The 18,830-nt window shown below is 43.2% G+C and overlaps 3 protein-coding genes across 4 annotated transcripts; 2 read left to right on the forward strand and 1 right to left on the reverse strand.

Annotated features, from left to right (window-relative positions):
- Window positions 1-4,340: 4,340 nt before the first annotated feature.
- LOC6591650 lies at window positions 4,341-4,631 on the forward strand. Its single transcript, XM_002016827.2, has one exon. It carries the CDS (start codon window positions 4,373-4,375, stop codon window positions 4,559-4,561), a length of 189 nt encoding a protein of 62 aa, XP_002016863.1. The 5' UTR covers window positions 4,341-4,372; the 3' UTR covers window positions 4,562-4,631.
- Window positions 4,632-4,849: 218 nt separating this feature from the next.
- Window positions 4,850-5,146, forward strand: LOC6591651. Its single transcript, XM_002016828.2, has one exon. The coding sequence runs from the start codon at window positions 4,883-4,885 to the stop codon at window positions 5,066-5,068; it is 186 nt and encodes a 61-aa protein (XP_002016864.1). The 5' UTR covers window positions 4,850-4,882; the 3' UTR covers window positions 5,069-5,146.
- A 10,542-nt stretch (window positions 5,147-15,688) lies between these two features.
- Window positions 15,689-17,183, reverse strand: LOC6591652 (fructose-bisphosphate aldolase). 2 transcript variants are annotated; one of them, XM_026993873.1, is made up of 4 exons: window positions 16,352-17,183; window positions 16,089-16,288; window positions 15,928-16,023; window positions 15,689-15,757 (listed from the first exon to the last, which is right to left on the reverse strand). In XM_026993873.1, exons 1-3 carry the CDS (start codon window positions 17,148-17,150, stop codon window positions 15,928-15,930), a joined length of 1,095 nt encoding a protein of 364 aa, XP_026849674.1. In that variant the 5' UTR covers window positions 17,151-17,183; the 3' UTR covers window positions 15,689-15,757. The 2 variants fall into 2 exon arrangements, with proteins under 2 accessions (XP_026849674.1, XP_002016865.1); XM_002016829.2 differs by having other exon boundaries at window positions 15,689-16,023.
- Between the last annotated feature and the right edge of the window lie 1,647 nt (window positions 17,184-18,830).

The following is an 18,830-nucleotide window of genomic DNA, read 5'->3' on the forward strand; positions in this document are numbered from 1 at the left end:
AGATAAACAGCGACAGTTTTTTTTTCTGCTACCGATAAAGTGGGTGGAGGTGGAGGTGAGGATGGAGAGAGCCCCGTTGGGCTGGCCTGGGCTGGCCTGGGCTGGGGTACCTTGTTGCCTTGTCTGCCAAACTCATTAAAACGAATCTTTTTTAATGGCCAAAAGTTTGCCTGGTTGCTGCCATAATCAGCAAAATTAAGGCCATGGCAGCTCAAAACTGTTTGCTCCCTACGCTGCCGCCTGCCAATGTCGTTAGCGCTGCTGGGCCACCAAAAAAAAAAAAAAAAAAAAGACGGGACGAGAAGGAGGCAGATATAAAGAGCCGACTGCCACTGTCAAAAGTTTTTAAAAACTATACAACTGATTTGGTATGTTCCGAGTATTGATTACTTAAGAAAAAGACCAAAAGCAACATCAAAGACAGTTGTTTCTTACAGAACTAAATAAGGAATGAATCGAGGAACTGTCTTGCTCGAACCATAGCCTCCAAGTACCTTTCATACTCCTTTTATTCTTTGGGTCTAATCTGCAGCACCCAATTGAGAATTCAATTTTCTCAAAGAGTGGGCTAAAGGATCGGGCTTGAAGGCGACAACTTACAACTTACAACTTACTCAGATCAACTGCAGCAGTGGCAGTGGCAGTGGCAGGAGCAGAACAAACAACCGACACAAGCAGGCGATAGATGACGCAGACATTGCCATGGCCATGTCACACTCCGAAAGGCCGAAAAGGCAGCCCCACATAAACGTGAGTCCCAGCTAAACTCCGAGGAGAGTGTTTGACTTCTTGTCTGCCCCAGCCCCAACCCCAGCCCCAGCCGCATGCTCCATGCCTCGTGCCTCATGGCCCATCCTGAATGCTGCACGTGGCCATCATGCTGCACTCTTGTGCACTAATTACGAAAACTCAGCACGTTTTGGCATGGCACGGCTCGACTCGGCTTGGGTCTGGGTCTGGTCTGGATTGGTTTGGGCTGGTTGCCTGGGTAGCCTGAGTGGTTAAATGCTGTGCTGCAGTAATAGCAGCAACATGCAACGCGACAGTTGCCTGCACCCGGGGGAGCAACACTAACAGCAACAGCAACAGCGGCGGCAGTGGCAGCAGTGGCAGCAGCGGCGGCGTTCGCACAAAAGTTAAAAACATTGCGGCAAGCAATAAAATCAACATTGGTTTCGGTTTTGGCTTTGACTCCAGTCCCAGGACAGCAGCACCAGTAGCAGCCCCAGTCCTGCACTTAGCCCTACCCCTGCTCCTGCCCTACTGGGGGGGGTCAACTATGTAACTGTATTACTGATGAGCTCCAAAATGTGCCTGGCCTGCCACAATTTGACCAAAGTCAATGTCTGAGGTTGCCGCAGTCCAGGCATAAGCCGCGGGTAATGGCTGAAAACCCCATTTTGCCCCATTTTGTTGCTGATGGATGCAATAATTAGAAGCGAAATGAAGTTTTGCAGAGAACCCGAACACACAGAAGCTGCCTGCTGTGGTAGTCCACAAATGAAGATTAAGTGCAAATATTGAAAAGGGACTTTACTTGATAGCAAAAGAATCTTTCTATAGAAAATCGCCCTCTGTCATTAATATTCTCTATAGCAACCCTAAATCGATGAGATCTTGACACACTTATAGGGTGATTGGTACCCCAAACCCCTCCTAGCCACAACTCTCAACCGTAACTAACGAATCGCCCAGGTCTGGTCAACTACATATTTGCAATCTTTGCGTCGGCAACAGGGGCTATAAAAATAAATTACACACAGCTTAAAACTTATGTGAAGTAGGAAGAAAAATGGCTTATAGACGCGCGCAATGCAACCAAAAAAAAAAAGCAGGAGAAACAGCCCCGAGTCGAGGGCTAACCGTAAGGAACGACAAAATGACCAATTCGACCTCAACCCAAAATAAGGAAGACCAAGACCAGGCCCGAGAAGGTGGTGGCAAGCAGGGAGAGTGATGAACGTTATGGCTGTTTTGTATGGTGCTCAATCGAAGTGATTCACCCACACACGCACTAAGACTCACACAATCACCACCCACAAAAGGGAGACGGCAATGGCAACGGCAACGGCATCGGCAAAGGTAAAGCTTGAAGCTTGAAGCCGACAATGAAGACATTAACATGACCAACGACAACGACGAACGACAAAACTCTGTGTGCCCCACAGCTCATCACATTAATCTTCCTAATACGCCCATCAATAATTCAAAGCCAAAGGCATGACCAGAGCCGAACGAACAGCAATCTTTACCCCGAACCGAACGACAATCGACCACTGGCCAGTGACCAGTGACCAGTGACCACTGACCAAGTGAAGAAGTCGCTCCAGACACGCAAACCATACTGAACCAGAGCACACTCTGAGCCGTACCTCACGTCACCGTATCCGAAACGAAAACCCACCAAGTGCTGAGTGAATTATGACGCACTCTGCTCATCGCTCTCGTCTCTGGTCAGAGCTGGGGATGGGATGGGATGCGATTGAGAGGCCACCTTCGAAAACAGTTTGTCGTACATCAAATCGAAACTATAACATACAAATATTGAACTCTCGTGCATGGCCTGACAATGAAGCTTTATGGCTCGTTAGCATTTGATTTATGCGCACGAAAATTCCCAAAAACTGTACACAGAGCGCAAAACATTAAAAGCTAAATATAAATTGTTTAATGTAGATTAGAGTTGTGATTGTTGTGATCTATTCTACAATATAACTGAATATAATCAACAAAAGCATAATTGAAATTAATTAATAAAATAATAGCGGTACGAACTCGATCTAGATAATTGCAGGTCACATTAAAGACTGAATACCCTGAAAGCATATTCTAGAGGAATACATTTAAATAAAATAAAATAAATTAAAATTAAAAAATAGTAATTACAAATTTTAATAATAATAAATTTTTTTATTATTACAAGGGTTATCAGATTTTGTAATTACTTATAAATATGTAAAAAAAATTTTATATTTGAAAATAAATATTCTAAGCGTTTTATAAAATTGTACAATTTTGTATAATATTATAATGAATTTTTTAGTAATAATTTATAATTATATTTATTTATATGTTAATTTTTTGTATAAATTTGTAGTTAATTACTGAAAAAGTGATGTTATTTATGTTTAACGTTCCTTTTTTATTTTGTTTACAAAAGCCATTTTGAAGCGTTTTCTCTAATTTTTACTCTTCCAAACAAATGCATTTTTTCTCTTAGAATTTCATGAAATTTTAAATTTATCTGTTAATTGGGCGTAAAAAAACGACCCAAGTGTTTTATTTCAACTTTTTCGTGCACTTAAAACCCTAAAAATGGCAAAAGTTTAAATAAATGTGTCTTAAATCTTGCACATACAATCTACTTGTATTTAGTTGATAAGATCATGGCTGTCCAACAACAAAAATCAACAAGTTTTAGATTTTAAATACTTTGTTTTCAGTGCACTTTGAACCCACATTTCGCATCTTGCGACTATCGTAATTGTATAGCGAACGTAATTGTATATGAATGACATATGCTGGACACACAAAAGCGTAGAAGAGAGACCATGAGACCATGTCCCATGTCCCATGTCCATGGCCGTGTCCATTGTGCTCTTGCGAGTGACAGGCCGCCAACCAGATCAGATGAAGGCAATGGCGCGGCGCCCTCAATCCTCAGGTCCATTGTTAGGGCCGGACAATGCCAAAAGTGCTCCTTCAGATCCACATTCAGCCCCACCTCCAGTTTCACCTGTTCCCGTGACAATTTGATGTCAATCTGCTCCATGCGAAATTTTTCGTTGCCATCGACATCGTCATCGCTGATTTTTCACGCCTACTTCAGCGCCTATTCGATCCCATTCGGAAGCAGTGTGCCCTCCCATGCAAATGACTTTTGTTGTGCTTCTCCCTCGTGGATTGGTGCCAACTTCCTTTGTGGCAGATGGTCCCACAGCTGCTTGAGCTTTGCCGTTGATGAAGATAGACATCCAGCATGCCACATATGCCAAGCCTTCCAAACCGTTCTGGATGCTTCACTGTTACCTTATCAATAAAGCGCTAGTGCCGCTAATTGTGTCAAAGGTTCGATCCGGTGGCTGGGCGATAAAGATTTGGGGCTGTGTTTTCGGCAGTCTATAAAAGAGACAGCCAGCTGCCGAACTACTTCAGTTTGCTCATCTACAAAGCGAAGACAACTAAGTAAGTGATGGAGGAGGAATGGCATCTTTGAAGAGGGATTACAAAAAAAAATACTTATCTGGAAGATTCTTTAGAAATTCCATATCCGAGTCAGCTCTTAATAGTTTCCAGAACTTACTGTATATTAAATACTGAATACTGATTAATGAAGATTTTTCTTTACTTTTGTGTTGCAGCTTTTATCGAAATGAACTTCTCCTGGCTCGCAGTCTTCATTCTGGCCATCATAGCTGTGGCTGTTTCGGCCAAGCCTCAATGCCCCGCACCATTCAAGAATGAGGGCAACAAGTGCATAACTAGCCGTACCATCCGCGGCGAATGCCCACACAATTCCGAATACAAAGCCAGTATCAACAAGTGTGTCTACAAGTCCTAAACAAAATGAAGTAACATCTAATCTGGCAAAATCGAATAAAAATAAACTAAGAGAAACTTAAAAAACAAAATTTGTGTTGTTTTGCTGCCGTTCGGCGTTATCAGTGAGTCGTGTCAGATGACCATAACTGGACCGAGGTCGAATCTGTGTAATCTGCCTCTAGTGCATTTGTTCTATATAAGATCCGTTTCAGCTGCACTCCCACAAATAGTTGCATTTTCTGTTTTGTCTGAGGTGAGTCGAGGCGTTGGTGTTTTGTTTGCTGTGTCTAAAGTGTTTACTTTGTGTATAGGAAAGCGTAGGAAGCAATCATCCATCATCATGCTCTTGAAATGCACTTGGCTACTGCTCCTGCTGTTGTCCCTGATGGCCGGTGCCTGGGCCAGCAGCTGTCCCTCGGGCTTCAGCGCTGAGAGCGATCGGTGTGTCAAGGAGCGACCCATCCACGGCACCTGTCCCCCGGGGTCCACCTACTTGCTGAACATCAATAAATGTGTGCATGCCTAGGGCCGTCATTGAAAGGATTCTTACAATTGTTATTGTTATTATCAATGTGAACATGAATATATCTGCAAAAATGTGAAATAGTTTTTGGTGTAATTTGTGGATTTTGAGTATATCTTGTGAATGCGGTCACACAGCTCCAGTCTCCAGTCTGTTTTGCTTCCTAGTTTTAACTTCAACGCTTGCCTTTAAGCCAAAACCGAGTATCGAATCAACTTCATTTTTGAGCCAATTATATTTGGCATGGGAAGTTCAACAAGTGTTAAAGACCAAATCTGCTGATGGTCGGTTGAAGGCTGAACGCTGATGGTTGCTGGTTGCTGGTGATGTGATGATGATGATGGTGAATGACGTCGTCGCCAGGCGCGCACGTTGGCCATTAGTTTATTACCATGTAATTGACTCAACGCTTGTCAGTCGCCGTCGGTGACGATGGCTTCTGCGCGGCTTTAATGTGCCTGCATTTAATGCCGAAACCAGCGCCGACATCAACACCAGAAATCCCAACAACGACAGCCCATCAAAGTCAAAGCGGTCTGTCTGTCCGTGTGTCTATCCGTCTGTCTGTCCGGCTGGCGTGATTAGCTGGAATGGCCCGACTGCACCTTTGGCCTGGCCCCCCCTTATCATGGCTTCGAATAGCCCAGAGTTTCGTAAGCTCAGATCGGGGATTGAATCGTCTCAGAGCCTAACACACGGCCTGCTATAAAATTCATTAAAAACTTTGCCTGACCGCCTCAAAATGCCCAAAAAATATATGAGGGAGAAGAGTGTAAGAAATAAAAAGAAGAAAACATTTAACTGTGGAAAAACTTTGGCAAGTCCAAGCTGTCGACAGGATGTGCAGCAAACCCAATTGCATATGCCAATGTTGCAAAGTTTTCCCCCAGCAAAATGTCCCACGCCACACACCAGTGATGACAGCCTCAACAGCTTTAAGTTAAGGTTAGGGAAAGTTAAGGTTAAGTGGGTGGATATGTTTTGGTATTGAAAAGAATTTTTAAAGAAATAATTATTTATTTATTTTTTGATAAGCACAGAAGACGAAAGAAAGAAAACAGCTTACAAATTTGAGAATTTCAAATAGCCCCTCCAATTAATGTAAATTTTTGTGCCTGCAAAAAATTCAAAGGTCTGTGGAAAAAAATTGAAACTGGTTTTAAGCTTGTAAAATAATTGTGGCTTACAGATTCTGAAAAAGGTATTGATTTGACTTAAGCTCTTTTCAGGTGTTTTTTGTGCCTTAAAGAAAAGCCAAACTCTCATCACTGGCTACCTTCCTCCGTAAACTAAACGTCCTTGTCACTGGGGCTTGTAAATTTCTATGACTTGCATAAAAAAGGGCTCCCCAGAACGCCTTCCGCTGCTCTGGGTTTCCTTTTTGGTCTAAAAGTTTCCTGTCGCAAAAGTCGGCCATCGGACAGCGGACAGCGGAATACAGAGGACTATGGACGGGCAGGAAATAAGGAAATGTTTTCAGTCGTATTTGCTGCCTTAGCAGCGACATTTATCAGTCAGTTGTTGCAATGTCCATTGGGGGTGGCAGGTGGCAGGATGGCGCATGGTGCCTTGTTGGACAATTTTCAAAAGGAGTCTCAAGTGGCTGCCGCCCGGAGCCTTGCAGCTGACAGCAATCGTTGCAGTTTGTTGCAGGAGCCGCATGTTCGTTGTACGAATATTCTGGTATCTTGGTAGCCCGGTCTCTGGGCTCTGGCAACGGCAAAGTTCCGTTCCTTCTGCAAACTCACGCGTAAATATGATGAACGTAAGCAGTAAAGTTCTGGCCAACTGATAGCCAAACGTTCTTACTTGGCCATCTTATAAACACAAGCTGGCCCTAAAAAAACTTTACCCCAGGTCGGTCGAGGCGGACGGGCTGGGGACTTCTCTGGTGACGGCTCAACTTTATGGAGGCCACATAGTTGCGGCTTGGCTGCATTTCAAGAATACTGCATCGCTCCCTCAACTCCTTCCTCCATCCGTTTCCTTATCTCGTTTGGGGCATTGTCCTGACCATTCCACCTCCATGCCGGACCCGGACCCCAATTCCTCTCCAGCTAAAAATGAAAGTGTGGCCATAATTTTTGCACTTCTCTGGTGCCTGGTGCCTGGTGCCTGGTGCCTTGTGCCTGGTGTGTGTTGCTGTTGTGTCCGGGTTACTGGGCTTCGGCCCAAAACTTTTCCGTTATTGATGCTGTCCAACCAGAGTGCTGACGAGGCTCACCAAAGGCGCTTCGAGGCTACTTGGGAAATAGTTTAAATGCACACTTAAAGGATTTTTACGACGTCAACGCTCCGCTCCGTAATTGTTCGGCGTATGGAGTGATAATGGATGCAAAGGCACAGGCAACTGTAATTAAATCTACGACTACTTACACTAGTATGCAAATTGTTGGGGCATTGTCTTAAGTGAGAGATTGGTAACAGTTGTGGTCGGAATTTTATGCAGATTTGTCTGTGAATCGAAAAGGTGTAGCTGCAATTTGGGCAAGACTTCTACACGGACTCTAAATGGAGGCAAGTCCCCTGCACACTCCCTTATATTGTGCGGCGATATGAGTACTATATCGGAAGAGGACAAAACATTTGTATATAATATAGAGATATTTTAGTGATAAATCCCAAGTCATGTCGGCCAGTGTCTTACACATCTTCGTAGTCTGCTCGAGAGTTATAACTAAGTAGTGCTTTATGCCTCTGGGTCATGTTTGTCTGCCTCGTCGTGTGCGTGCTCTCAACTTTTATCCGAAAACTAAAAACAAGATGGCGGTCGCCGTCTGCCCCAGTATGCGTGTGTGAGTATTTGTGTGCCCCATAGGCACAAAAACTTTAATTTGAGTTATTTGCATGAGTAGTACTCGTACTCGCAGTTGAAATTATATTATAATTTTACCACCCGAGCAAAAACAAAAACTTTATCAGTGATAAGGCGTCACACAGACACATCATAGAAGGGAGGAGAGTTCCCCCTATCGAAACGCTCTCATGCTCTATTTATCTGCCTGAAATGCTTTTAATGTGAAACTTCAAACCGTAAAACGAAAACTAAATCGGTAGCTGGAACATATGCTCCATGAATGCAAAAACGATGTCTATGCATGTGGCTCCCTCTCTGTCTCTCCCTTTGTCTGGCGGTTGGTGTTTGAATATGAATATTACCATGTGTGTGGTTTGTGGGCCAAAGTTTTGGTAGCCAAAAAACAACAAAAGCAAATGCAAAAGCGAGCATGCAAATTCCACCAACTTCGCGACGCAAAATGTTCGCTTAGTTCCAGAAACCGATGAATATTGAAACATTGCATTTCCCCCCACACCTGAAAGGGGTACCCACAACATATTGGACTGTCAGCAGCTGGCCATTTGACAGCTTGTAAGTCGACACAGGAGGATGTTGTGCGTTTGGGAAACATTAGCATGTGGATGTCCAATCAAAGAAGCTACAAAGTCAACGCTTATTCAGAATATTACATGTGTTTAAACTCTCGTTCAGTTGTCACTCATTATCTGTCTGTACCTTTGAATAACAAAAATAACAAAGGATCGTACTTTAACGCGTGATGGGCAACTTGCTAATTGTTTGAAATAAAGCATCCGATTTCGTATCCTTTATTAGAAAAATATCATTATTTAATTTATATCTATCACATAAAATGATCACTAAGTATATTACGAGTATCACTACCAACAATAGCCTCTTATTAAAGCCGTAAACCTTGCGGTTTCTTAGTGATAAAATATATAGTTGTTCAGGTGCTCGAGATCTTTATAGTATTTTTATTTCTTTAATAAATGTTAATATGCCCAGAGAAAAAACCATAAAGAAGTACGAATAGTTATACTTACATATGTATATAAATATGTATATTACCCATTTAATATAATATAATTATTTTAAAGTACTTTATATTTAGATTAAATATTGGTCTCATCAAAAGACATTTTATATTTAAATCAAAGTACATTTTATTTAATTTCTATGGTTTTATGTAAAAACCGAATATAGAATTTAAATATGGGTGTGCTTCTTTTTGCTATGCCATTTTTCTCTCGTTCAGGGCGTACTTTTTTCTTTTATTCCCTTAAGTCATTTTGGTTATTATGAGTTGTTAAGTGCTCTTTTCGAGCCTTAGCTTTCAATGGGAGTGAGAGAAAATTAACAATAAAAAGTCAAAGCTAAGAAGTAGCCCATCTGAAGTACACAATTAAATCTGTTTAAAATTGTGTCTTATCTGGCTTAACCCTTGATTTTCCTCAATTATCTGAAGTCTCCCCTGAAGGCTCCTCGCAAAGCTAGACGACTTTGTCCGGGCAATTACATAATGTCATAATTGACTAAGGGTAAGCTGCGCCAACTTATGTGCTGACAGCGTGCAGGATTGTGTCCTCCTGTGTCCCTGTCCAAGGTTATCGCGACAGTTAAAGCGACAATGTCGCATCCGACTGGACTACAGACCCATACCCAGACCCAGACCCGACCCTAATCCAGCAAATCACCAGCAGCTGTTTTTTAATTGCTTTTCTGTTATTTTATTATTGCTGCAGTTTGCTGCACTTCAAATTTATCCCACTTCCACCTACCCTCTGACTCTTTGCCTTTCTCCGTCTGTCTGTTTCTCTTAGTCTCTCGCCCCCCCTTTTTTCCTGCACACTTCTATAGAAACTTATTTCGGTTTAAGTTTTTATCTTTATTTCTTGCTTGCGGATTAAAAAACAAATACGATGGAGGAGGAGGAAAAAAAAAATAGTGAACGAGCGCCAAGTCAAGGCGAAAAGTAAAAGTTTTTATTTGCTGTGACAAATTTTTGAGCAGATAAAGCGCGGGAAAGTTCTGTTTCTGTGCAGTGGTTTCGGCATGCACGTCCCGAGCCAGGGGACTCCTGCCAATCCCCTGAACTGGCTTTACCTTCGAGGCTGCAGCGTTCGGAGCAGCGTTAGCCGTAAATTAAGAAATTTTTTGGCAGAACTAATGTTCCGCATTAGTCAAATGTCAAAATTGTTTGGCGCGGAGCTGCCGGAGGTGGGTCTTCGGGTCTAGGGTCTCAAAAACAATTTCAAAAGAAGTCGAAACTCAAGAAATGGTGTACACTGGAGAGCAGGTTAAGGTGCCAGTGGATGTAGGGCCAAAGAAGGAACAAGTTATCGATGGCAATTCGAAAAATTACTTCAGAGAATGCCAGAGCGTTTACATTTTCAAATACCCTGTTGTTTAGTGAGATTTTTTGGGACAGGTACGAGGCCTAAGGCGGAGGCTTCAATAATTCCCTTTCGGCTTTGGCTCATTTGGGCCGCATTGCGCATACGCCTAGCTGCCCGTCCCCCGCAACAAATGCCATGCTAGCCCCGGAAGTAATCGTATATTTGCAATTGAAAAATCCACCGTGACAGGCAGGCAGCAACAACCACAAAACGTCATGAGTTATGAGCGGTGGCATCGTGTTGGCTTTGTCATTTGGCTAATTGTGGCTCTGGGCAGCTATTAATGCAATATTTTCTATTTGCCGCTCTTTTGCAGCCCACTCTTTTGCCCCTGCTGCCACACATGTCAGACATAAATTTGTTGCAATTAATTAAGACCGCAACTATCATTTTCCACGGCAGTCGGAAAATAGAAACATCACCGCAGCAGCGCCCTCGGGCGGCCAGTTTGTGTTCGATTTGGTTTTCCGTTTGACACTTGATTTATATTACACTAATTGATTTATTGACAGATTCTCTCTTGGCCACGTCTGCAGTTTGTCGCCTCGCTGCGGCCTTTTAAGGCGCCACCTTTTATACAATACGAATGTATGTATGTGCATGCCTTGCCTCGGTCCTTATTTGATTAACGTTCGATTTTCACAATTTATGAAACTTCATTAAAGAGCGCGAAACGCGCGCCGCCGTCACCGTCGTCCCTGCCACAAATGCGGGCTGCACGTGCAGCATGCGAAAAATGTTAATAAAGTTTTTCCCTCTTGCTGTATTCCACCTTCACCTCAAACACTCCACGCCACTCCTCCCTCCAGTCACCCCTCATCGTCACTCCAGCACGCACTTGCCGTCCGCGTTGGCGTCGCCATCTTCATCATTGCCGCCATTTTTCATCCGAAATTGAATTCATTTGGTCCGTATGTGTGTGTGTATGTCTCGCTTTCCCTCTCTCTTCCTTTCTTTTTGCGTACGTGCTGCCTTGTATTTTATTTATGTTTTAATTTTGATTATTTTTATGAATTTGCCTGCGGATATTTGAATTTTATTGAGTACTAGTTTGCCCGAATGGAATACCATATTTATTTCTGTGCCTAATGGCAACATTTCTATAATGCAAATAATGGCTAAATCTACTTTCAAATTTAATAAAAATTGCGCTAATCGAAGCAATAAATCAAATACAATCCCCTCAATATAAATTAAAATTAAAGTCAGAGAATAATTTTGTGGATTAAAAATAAATATGAATTTGTGGAATGATGCAAAATAATCAAAAAATAATTGAATATTACATTTTATTAACCGGGTTTCCTCAAAACTAAATTACAATTTATCTATGCCTGATTAAAAGAAATGTAATTAATTTAAATGAAACAAAATTAAACATAGAAGATGGATTCTGTCCAATTCTGAAGGCATTTAGTAAATAATAAATTAAATACAGATAATATATATAATATAATTATGACGTAATAAATTTGGACTGCCTGGAACTGTCTCTTAACCGAAAATGCAAGTGATTTTACCAAAGAGCAACTCCAAGTACACAGAGTGTTAACACAGTATCTAACCAACAAATACTATCAGTTCCGTGTCACCTTTCCCTCAATTAAGACCGATGATCCCACTGGTTTAGTGACTGGCCACGCCTTCTGTTTTCCTTTTTCCAAGTGGGAGCCCAAGAGGCTGTGATGCAACTGCAGCTGCCCGTCCACGACCATTTTTTGTGTGTGTGTGTGTAAGCTACATTTCAAAATGCCAGTTGGGATTATTTAAATTGCAGATTTTTCTCATTGAATTTGTCGAAATACTTTGGGTGTATAATTTATTTTTGCTTCTGTCCGACTACCGCACACACAATGCCGTTGCTGCTGAAAAATTGCATAAAATTTACAACAAAAAGTGTAGTTTTGTTTTTTATTTTTTGGTGGTTTTTATATATATATTTGTTTGTTGTATTTTTCGTTGGCCCGTCAACATACGCTTTGCCTATGCATGTCTGAGAGCCTGTCTGTCATCCAACAAGCAGCGGAAAAAAAGAGTTTTGTGTCGGCTGCATTTGTCAGAAATGTCGTACGATTGTCAAGCAGACGACACAAGATGCTAGGATGCCCAGGCATCTTGTGGGGCCAAAGAAATAGGATTTTTATCGCTTACTCTGTGGCTAAACGAACTCAACTTTTTCGGCAAACTTTTGTTCCAGCTTTGAGTTTATGCAACCCCAAAGCGAATCGTAAACGAAAATGAAAATTCACCAGCATTTGCATAAAGGAAAGGTAAGCAAATGTAAGCGAGTGACAGACAAACGAGCCTACACCTGACCAGGGCCACTGAGCGACTGCCAGAGACACGCCTCTCTGCCGGAGCTCCCTCCAATGACGGACCGACCGACTGGCCATTCGATGGCCAAAAAGTTTATTTAGCCAACATTTGGCAGCACCGCTGCTGCGTTTCTCCCTCTATAGATACTCGTTCTGCTCGCTCGTACTTTTTCCTGCTAAACGTTTTCGAATTGACATTTTGACATTTTGGCATAGCAAATTTTGCCTCAGTCTCAGTCAGCCCCCGGGGCTGGGCCTGGAACTGGGACCAAGCCAGGAAGCTTGAATGCTGCTGGGTCTGGTGACAGCTGAACAGGGGCATTGATGGGAGGACAGCAGCTCCGGGCAGGAAGCTACCAGGAGACAGAAATTATTTACATACTGCTGTGTCAGTTGTCGGACATTAAAGCTGATCCCAAAATGTGTATGAGGTAGTGAAAGATACTCCAGAGCCATTATACAGTTAACTAGAGGAGGTATGAACTTTAGGCTTGTAACATCATTAAGTCATGTGAGAAATGGAGACAACTGTACTGTGCCGTACACGTACGTGATTCAGTTGCTGGCATTGCCCAAAATTAGCATTTTAAACACCTCTTACTTTTGGCCAAATGATGTGGCGCATATGGGAAAAAACGAAACCAAGAGCGACACTGCAGCCTCTTGGCGATTCTACCGTTCGTCCTGCCATCTGCCTGCCACACGACGCGTGTGCTGTGCTGCCGTTTATGGTCAGTCAAGTCGGCAACATTTTGGCTATCAGCAGACAACCAAATCGAAATCGAAGGCGACTGATTTTTGGCTTCCTCACTTTATATGGCCAGGCAGAAACTTTCAATTAACACAAGTCGCATCCTCAGCTGCACAGCCCAAAACGTTTTTCACGCTCCATGACCAAGTTTGGGCCGCTCAAAAGCCATCGTCAACTTCCAGCGCTGCGACGGCCAGAGAGCAATGCCAAGCGATTGGCCATTAATTGCCGGACGGTACAGGATTTGAGCTGCCGCCGCGGCGTTTATTAACACCAAATTAATCAAAACAAGCGTTTGACAGCTGAGTGATTTGTGCCTGCCTGGCTCTGGGCCCAGCCCCAGCCGCAGCCCAAGTCCGTTGTCCGAGCCGTGAATTAAACTCTGGCGCCACCGTTGGATTTTTCTAATTATGTCGTGGCCCCAGCCCCAGCCCCATTCCGGGTCCCACTCCCACTTGTCGCACACACCCGTTTATGGCCAGGCAGAAATCTCGTTAAAGACCAAACTCAAATCGGGTTCGAAGTTTGTCGGCCATTTGCCTTTGATCTTCGGCAAAGTCTCTGTGGAAGTCTCTTGTAAACGCGTGCCGCCGGCAAAGAGCAACATTTTGCTGCCTGCCCCTCGATCGAGGGGCTTTGTACAGCTTTGTAGCTGTAGCTGTATTTGTATCTGTATCTGTCTTGCCACATTAGAAGGCGTCACGCCCATAAATCTTCAGTGGTAAATTGAAAGCGCTGATTGAGTAAATGAATAACTGATTGAGTGATTGAATGGGTGAGTGGAGAGCTGAAGAGCGATGCATGTGATTAAAAAAGCGCTGCCATAATTTGGCTTTAATTGGCTTGACGCGTCGCGTGCTGCTGCTGCTGCTGCTGTTGCTGAAACTGCCACTGCCGACGCCTGGAACGGAACTCGGTGGGTGTTGTGTGCCACATATTAAGAAAACATGAGCATAATGGCAATTTATACTGTCACTCACACAAACACACGCACTCACACCGACGACTCGTCAGCACACATACACAGAGTCGCAATTAACATGACATGTTGTACGCGTCGCCTTGATTGGGATTGAGGACTCTGGATGGGAGGCATGTTGGAGGCAATCTCGCGGCTTCAGGATACACGGCGATTGCATTAACCACAAAACTCCGTTCGATGCTGCAGGTGAAAAGAAACAGCCAATTGAGAGTAGGACAGACCAATAGAATACCCTATGAAGAGGAGGTTTAATGAAATATGCGAGAGTATATTCTATGGCTTACAGATTACAGAGAGGACTTGTGATGAATAAAAAAGAAACCAGAGAAACGGCTATGCTATATCCACACTTAATAGCCTCGTTAGCTGATCGTTGGAAATTTACAAATTTCACCTTAGCCATGGAAATTGTATAATTACTAATAATACGAGTACGAACTCCATAAAAATTCCCATATGATTAATGAAGATATATCCTTACCACAACCCAGACAGATATGCCCTCTGCTGCCACTTGGACTGCTTAAAAATTCTGTGCGTGACAACGGGAAGGAGCCACTGCTTAGAGCCACAGAAGGCGAGGCTATAACTTAGTGACTGCTTTAATTTTAATTATTGCGATTTGCCCCTAACTTCCCCAGAGCCAGGCCGAGAGAGTCTGACTAATTTGCCAACAACATGACACCGACTTGAGCGGCTCTGAACTGCTTGATTAAGTCGAGGCACTCAAACCGTGATTGTTGTTGTTGTTGCCGTTGCTGCCGTTTTTGCTGGTGGTGCCGCTGTTCGTTGCCGTTGCACATGGTCGTCGTTTTGGTTTTTGGCATGCGCTGGCGTTAATTAAGCTGCAGCTAAGAGCTGCGTAGCAGAGAAATGCAGCTGCGTGTCGCTCGGTCGTCTGGTAATCTCCGCGGATTAAGCCGACACTCTGGCACAGGCAAGAGGCATGTTGTCGTCGTCGTCGTCGCTGGGACCAAACCGTCGTCCGCTGCTCTTTTGCAGGCTTGTTAACAATATTTCGACTTGTTCGCCGACTGACGAGCGGGCATCAAACACGCGGCCTGCGGCCAACTGTCAGCCACCAAAAGTCACAGCGGAGCACTTAAACTATCCCAGTGACAGGGACAGGGCAGGTTTTGTTAAATGAATGCAAAATACTCTACATACGGTTATGAGCGGTAACACTGAGCGAAAAAACCCCATACATTGCGGAAATAAATGCATCAGTTTCCTTTAGTATGAACCACAGCTAGGTTGTGGTTCATTATTGTGGCTTATATTATATTGAGGAAAATCAATTTCAGTATAATGGTAATTTTCTATAAGAAATAAAAAAATATCCCATTTTCATCAGAATAGTTTCGCTGTCCAGTACTGTGCCGAGGTGTTTGATTTGCGTTTTTGGGATTACCCTAGTTTGGTCGATTTCGGTGGGTCCTTATCGGTACCTTGGTGAAGAAGATGAGGGTAGATGGACATAAACCCTTAATAAGTACGCTTATGTCATTTGCATAATATGTTTTTTTTGGGTCCTTGCTTGTAATTTCCTAATATCGAATTCCGTTTGTGTATTTTTGTGTATACCTAACCATTTTATGGAGTCGCACTTTATGTTTACCTAGTATTCAAGAGCATCAAAGATTAGCTTTTCAGTGCCCGCCGAGCCTTCCACAGAGCCAGGAATGTATTTGCCAATGCTGGCCAAGCTGTTGGCCTACAGGTTGCGTGAATAACATTGATTAGCTCTGTAACATTTTATGTGTAGAAGACTAAACCCACCTTGCAACGCTTGATCAGCTCGTTTTGGGCATTGACGACATTGTCCTTACGGCCGCCCCAGGTACGTAACACCGACGACTGCAGGGCCCTATCGAAGGCAAAGGTCATGGCCCAGGGCTTGCACAGTGGGACATTGTTTATGGCATTAAGATTGACAGTGGCCTCCTCCTCCGATTGATTGCCAGAACAGAACATGACACCTGTCAGATAGCAGATGAGAATTAGCACAAGTCAAACCAGCGTTCTCGTGTTCTAAAACATACCTGGCACTGCCGGCGGAACAGTGCGACGTATGGCGAGGACTGTGCATAGCCCTATGTCCGCCGGTAAAGTGCTTTTTTGGCTCTGCATTCCAGGTGTCACAATGCTGGGCTGCAGGAGAGTGCCCTCAAGGAAGATATGATGATCGTTGAGAGACTTGTAGACGGCGGCCAAGACAGTTTCGGCGACCTTCTGGCACCGGTCCAGATCGTGTTCCCCGACGGCTAGGATATCGGGATTGATAATTGGAACCAGACCCTGCGATTGGCATGTGGCCGCATAGCGAGCCAGGACATTGGCATTCTCCAGAATGGCCTGGTGGGAGGGTGTGTTCTTGCTGATCTTCAGGACACAACGCCACTTGGCGAAGCTGCAGCCCTCCTTCTTGTACTGGGAGCAGCGGGCAGCCAAGTCGTCTAATCCCTGGGTGGTGAACTCGTCCTCCGAGCCGAAAAGTGCCACAAACTGCTTGTCCACCTTGATGCCCGTTAGGATGCCTTTCTTGCGCAGCACATCGGCAAAGGGTACGCTGTCGTCCGTCTTCTGGTGTAGCGCCTCGGGTGGAAATATGACGCCAGATATATTCTCGGCTATCTTCGCATCGGTCGTGAATAATATCTGACGGTACAGACGACGATTCTCTTCTGTATTCTCCACCCCAATCAATTCCAGACGCTTCCCCATCTGCGAACTTGTCTCGTCCACGGCCAGGATCCCCTTGCCAGGGGCCACCAAACCCTTGGCTATGCAGCTGAGCTCGTCCTGCAGCTCCCTGTCGGGATAATAGAAGTGCGTTGTCATTTTGTTAACTGAAAAATTTGGACTATGCCGAAAATAGTTTGGAAATGAGAAGGTAACAAATGGAAATACTCAAATAGTGACAAATAAATCTTTGCAGTTGAGTACAAAATTGAAAGCGCTAAAATTAAAATTAAACGGAAGAAATACTATGTATGAGAGGGAATATATATATAAAAGATATCATTCGATGAAAATTATTTGCGATAGAGTGTTGTACTCAGAAATATCTTTAAAAATTTGTTTTTAAATTGCCATTACTTTGAGAAAACTTCCATGAGCCTGGAAAAGTACCTTGGTACAGAAATTCAAGTATTACAATGGGGTCATAATGAAACTTAATGGAAACACAGTCATTCGATAGTATGGCAATTAATAAGTCGTTTCTCAGTAAAATGGATTTAAATTTATTTGCTTATCGCTTTTATGGAGATATGGAAATATTATAATGAATATTATAAAGCATATGATATATAGTAATACTGTATCTTTGCTCATACTTCTCGTTCTTATTTCAAAAGCAGATTGTTTGATAAACAATATCGCTGTTTACCATGTTGATTTATTCATTGTCAAATTTTCAATTTTAAATCAAGATTGAACCAAGTTCATCTTTATTTATGCGTGTATACTATATTCCACCTGAGTATTTAGCACTTTCGTTCGCCTAATGGCATTATAATTGGACTTTTAATTGCTTTCTCAGAGGGGGAGTGGGCGGGAGTAGGTTCAGCTACGATAGCCAGAGATAAGAGACGGCGGATTAACCTCTCATTAATAATCTTTGACCGCAACGAAAATTCACTTTTTACGAGTTTCGCTTTTGACATTTTATGGCAAAAGTTTTTCTAACACAAATTAAGAAGAAAAAGATGCTTAAGTTTGTCATAAGACAATTATGAGAAAAGCGAAATAACATGAACAAATTAAGTTCAAATAAGGCCCATTTTCAGAGCGTAAATTGAATTTTCCAAATATTTTCTCTTTCTTCTGTGGTCGAGAGCAATTATCGGACGGACCTCGGTGCCTGTTGAATTCAATTGATTTGGACTCGACGCGATCTGATGCGATCCGATCCGACTAATTCTAATTGGCGTGGGAAAAGCATCGAGTGCTCCAAAATGCTATAAAAGGTCCGCTGGCTAGACAGTTGCCTAATTTTGTGTAAATTATCGCACGAATTATGAGTCTCGTACGTGAAATTTTCCAAAAATAGTCAGGGCAGCCGAAACAGTCGCGAAAAACACATCGCAAAATTAAATACGATAAATATCAGACAACAAAAAGTAGCAATATTCCCAACAAAAAAACCAACAACAAAAAAACCATTGCATTGCATTTCAGATTGTGTGTGTTTTTGTACGATCCGACATCGTCATCAATATTCAAGTTTAGATCTCTCTGAGCCGAGTCCCCCAATTAGGCCAGAGGCAAGACGCCAGCCGGGTCGATTCGAGTCCGCCGAGCCTAATCGCAAAGCCAATAAATATGATCAACTGCGAAAATCCCCAACTGCAGTCCCAGTCTTTGCCAGCCAGCCAAAATGTCTTAGCACCTAATTGAGCGAATCGCATGGAGTCGCGGCTGAGTCAGCTTCAACGACAGTAGACTGTGGCCGCAGCACTGGGTACATGGCTGCCAAAGTGGCTTAAAAATTATTAATTGATTATCTATAAACGTTTT

This window comes from Drosophila persimilis, unplaced genomic scaffold (genome assembly GCF_003286085.1).
Source record: "Drosophila persimilis strain 14011-0111.01,24,50 unplaced genomic scaffold, DperRS2 tig00000000-arrow-pilon, whole genome shotgun sequence".
NCBI lineage: Eukaryota > Metazoa > Arthropoda > Insecta > Diptera > Drosophilidae > Drosophila > Drosophila persimilis.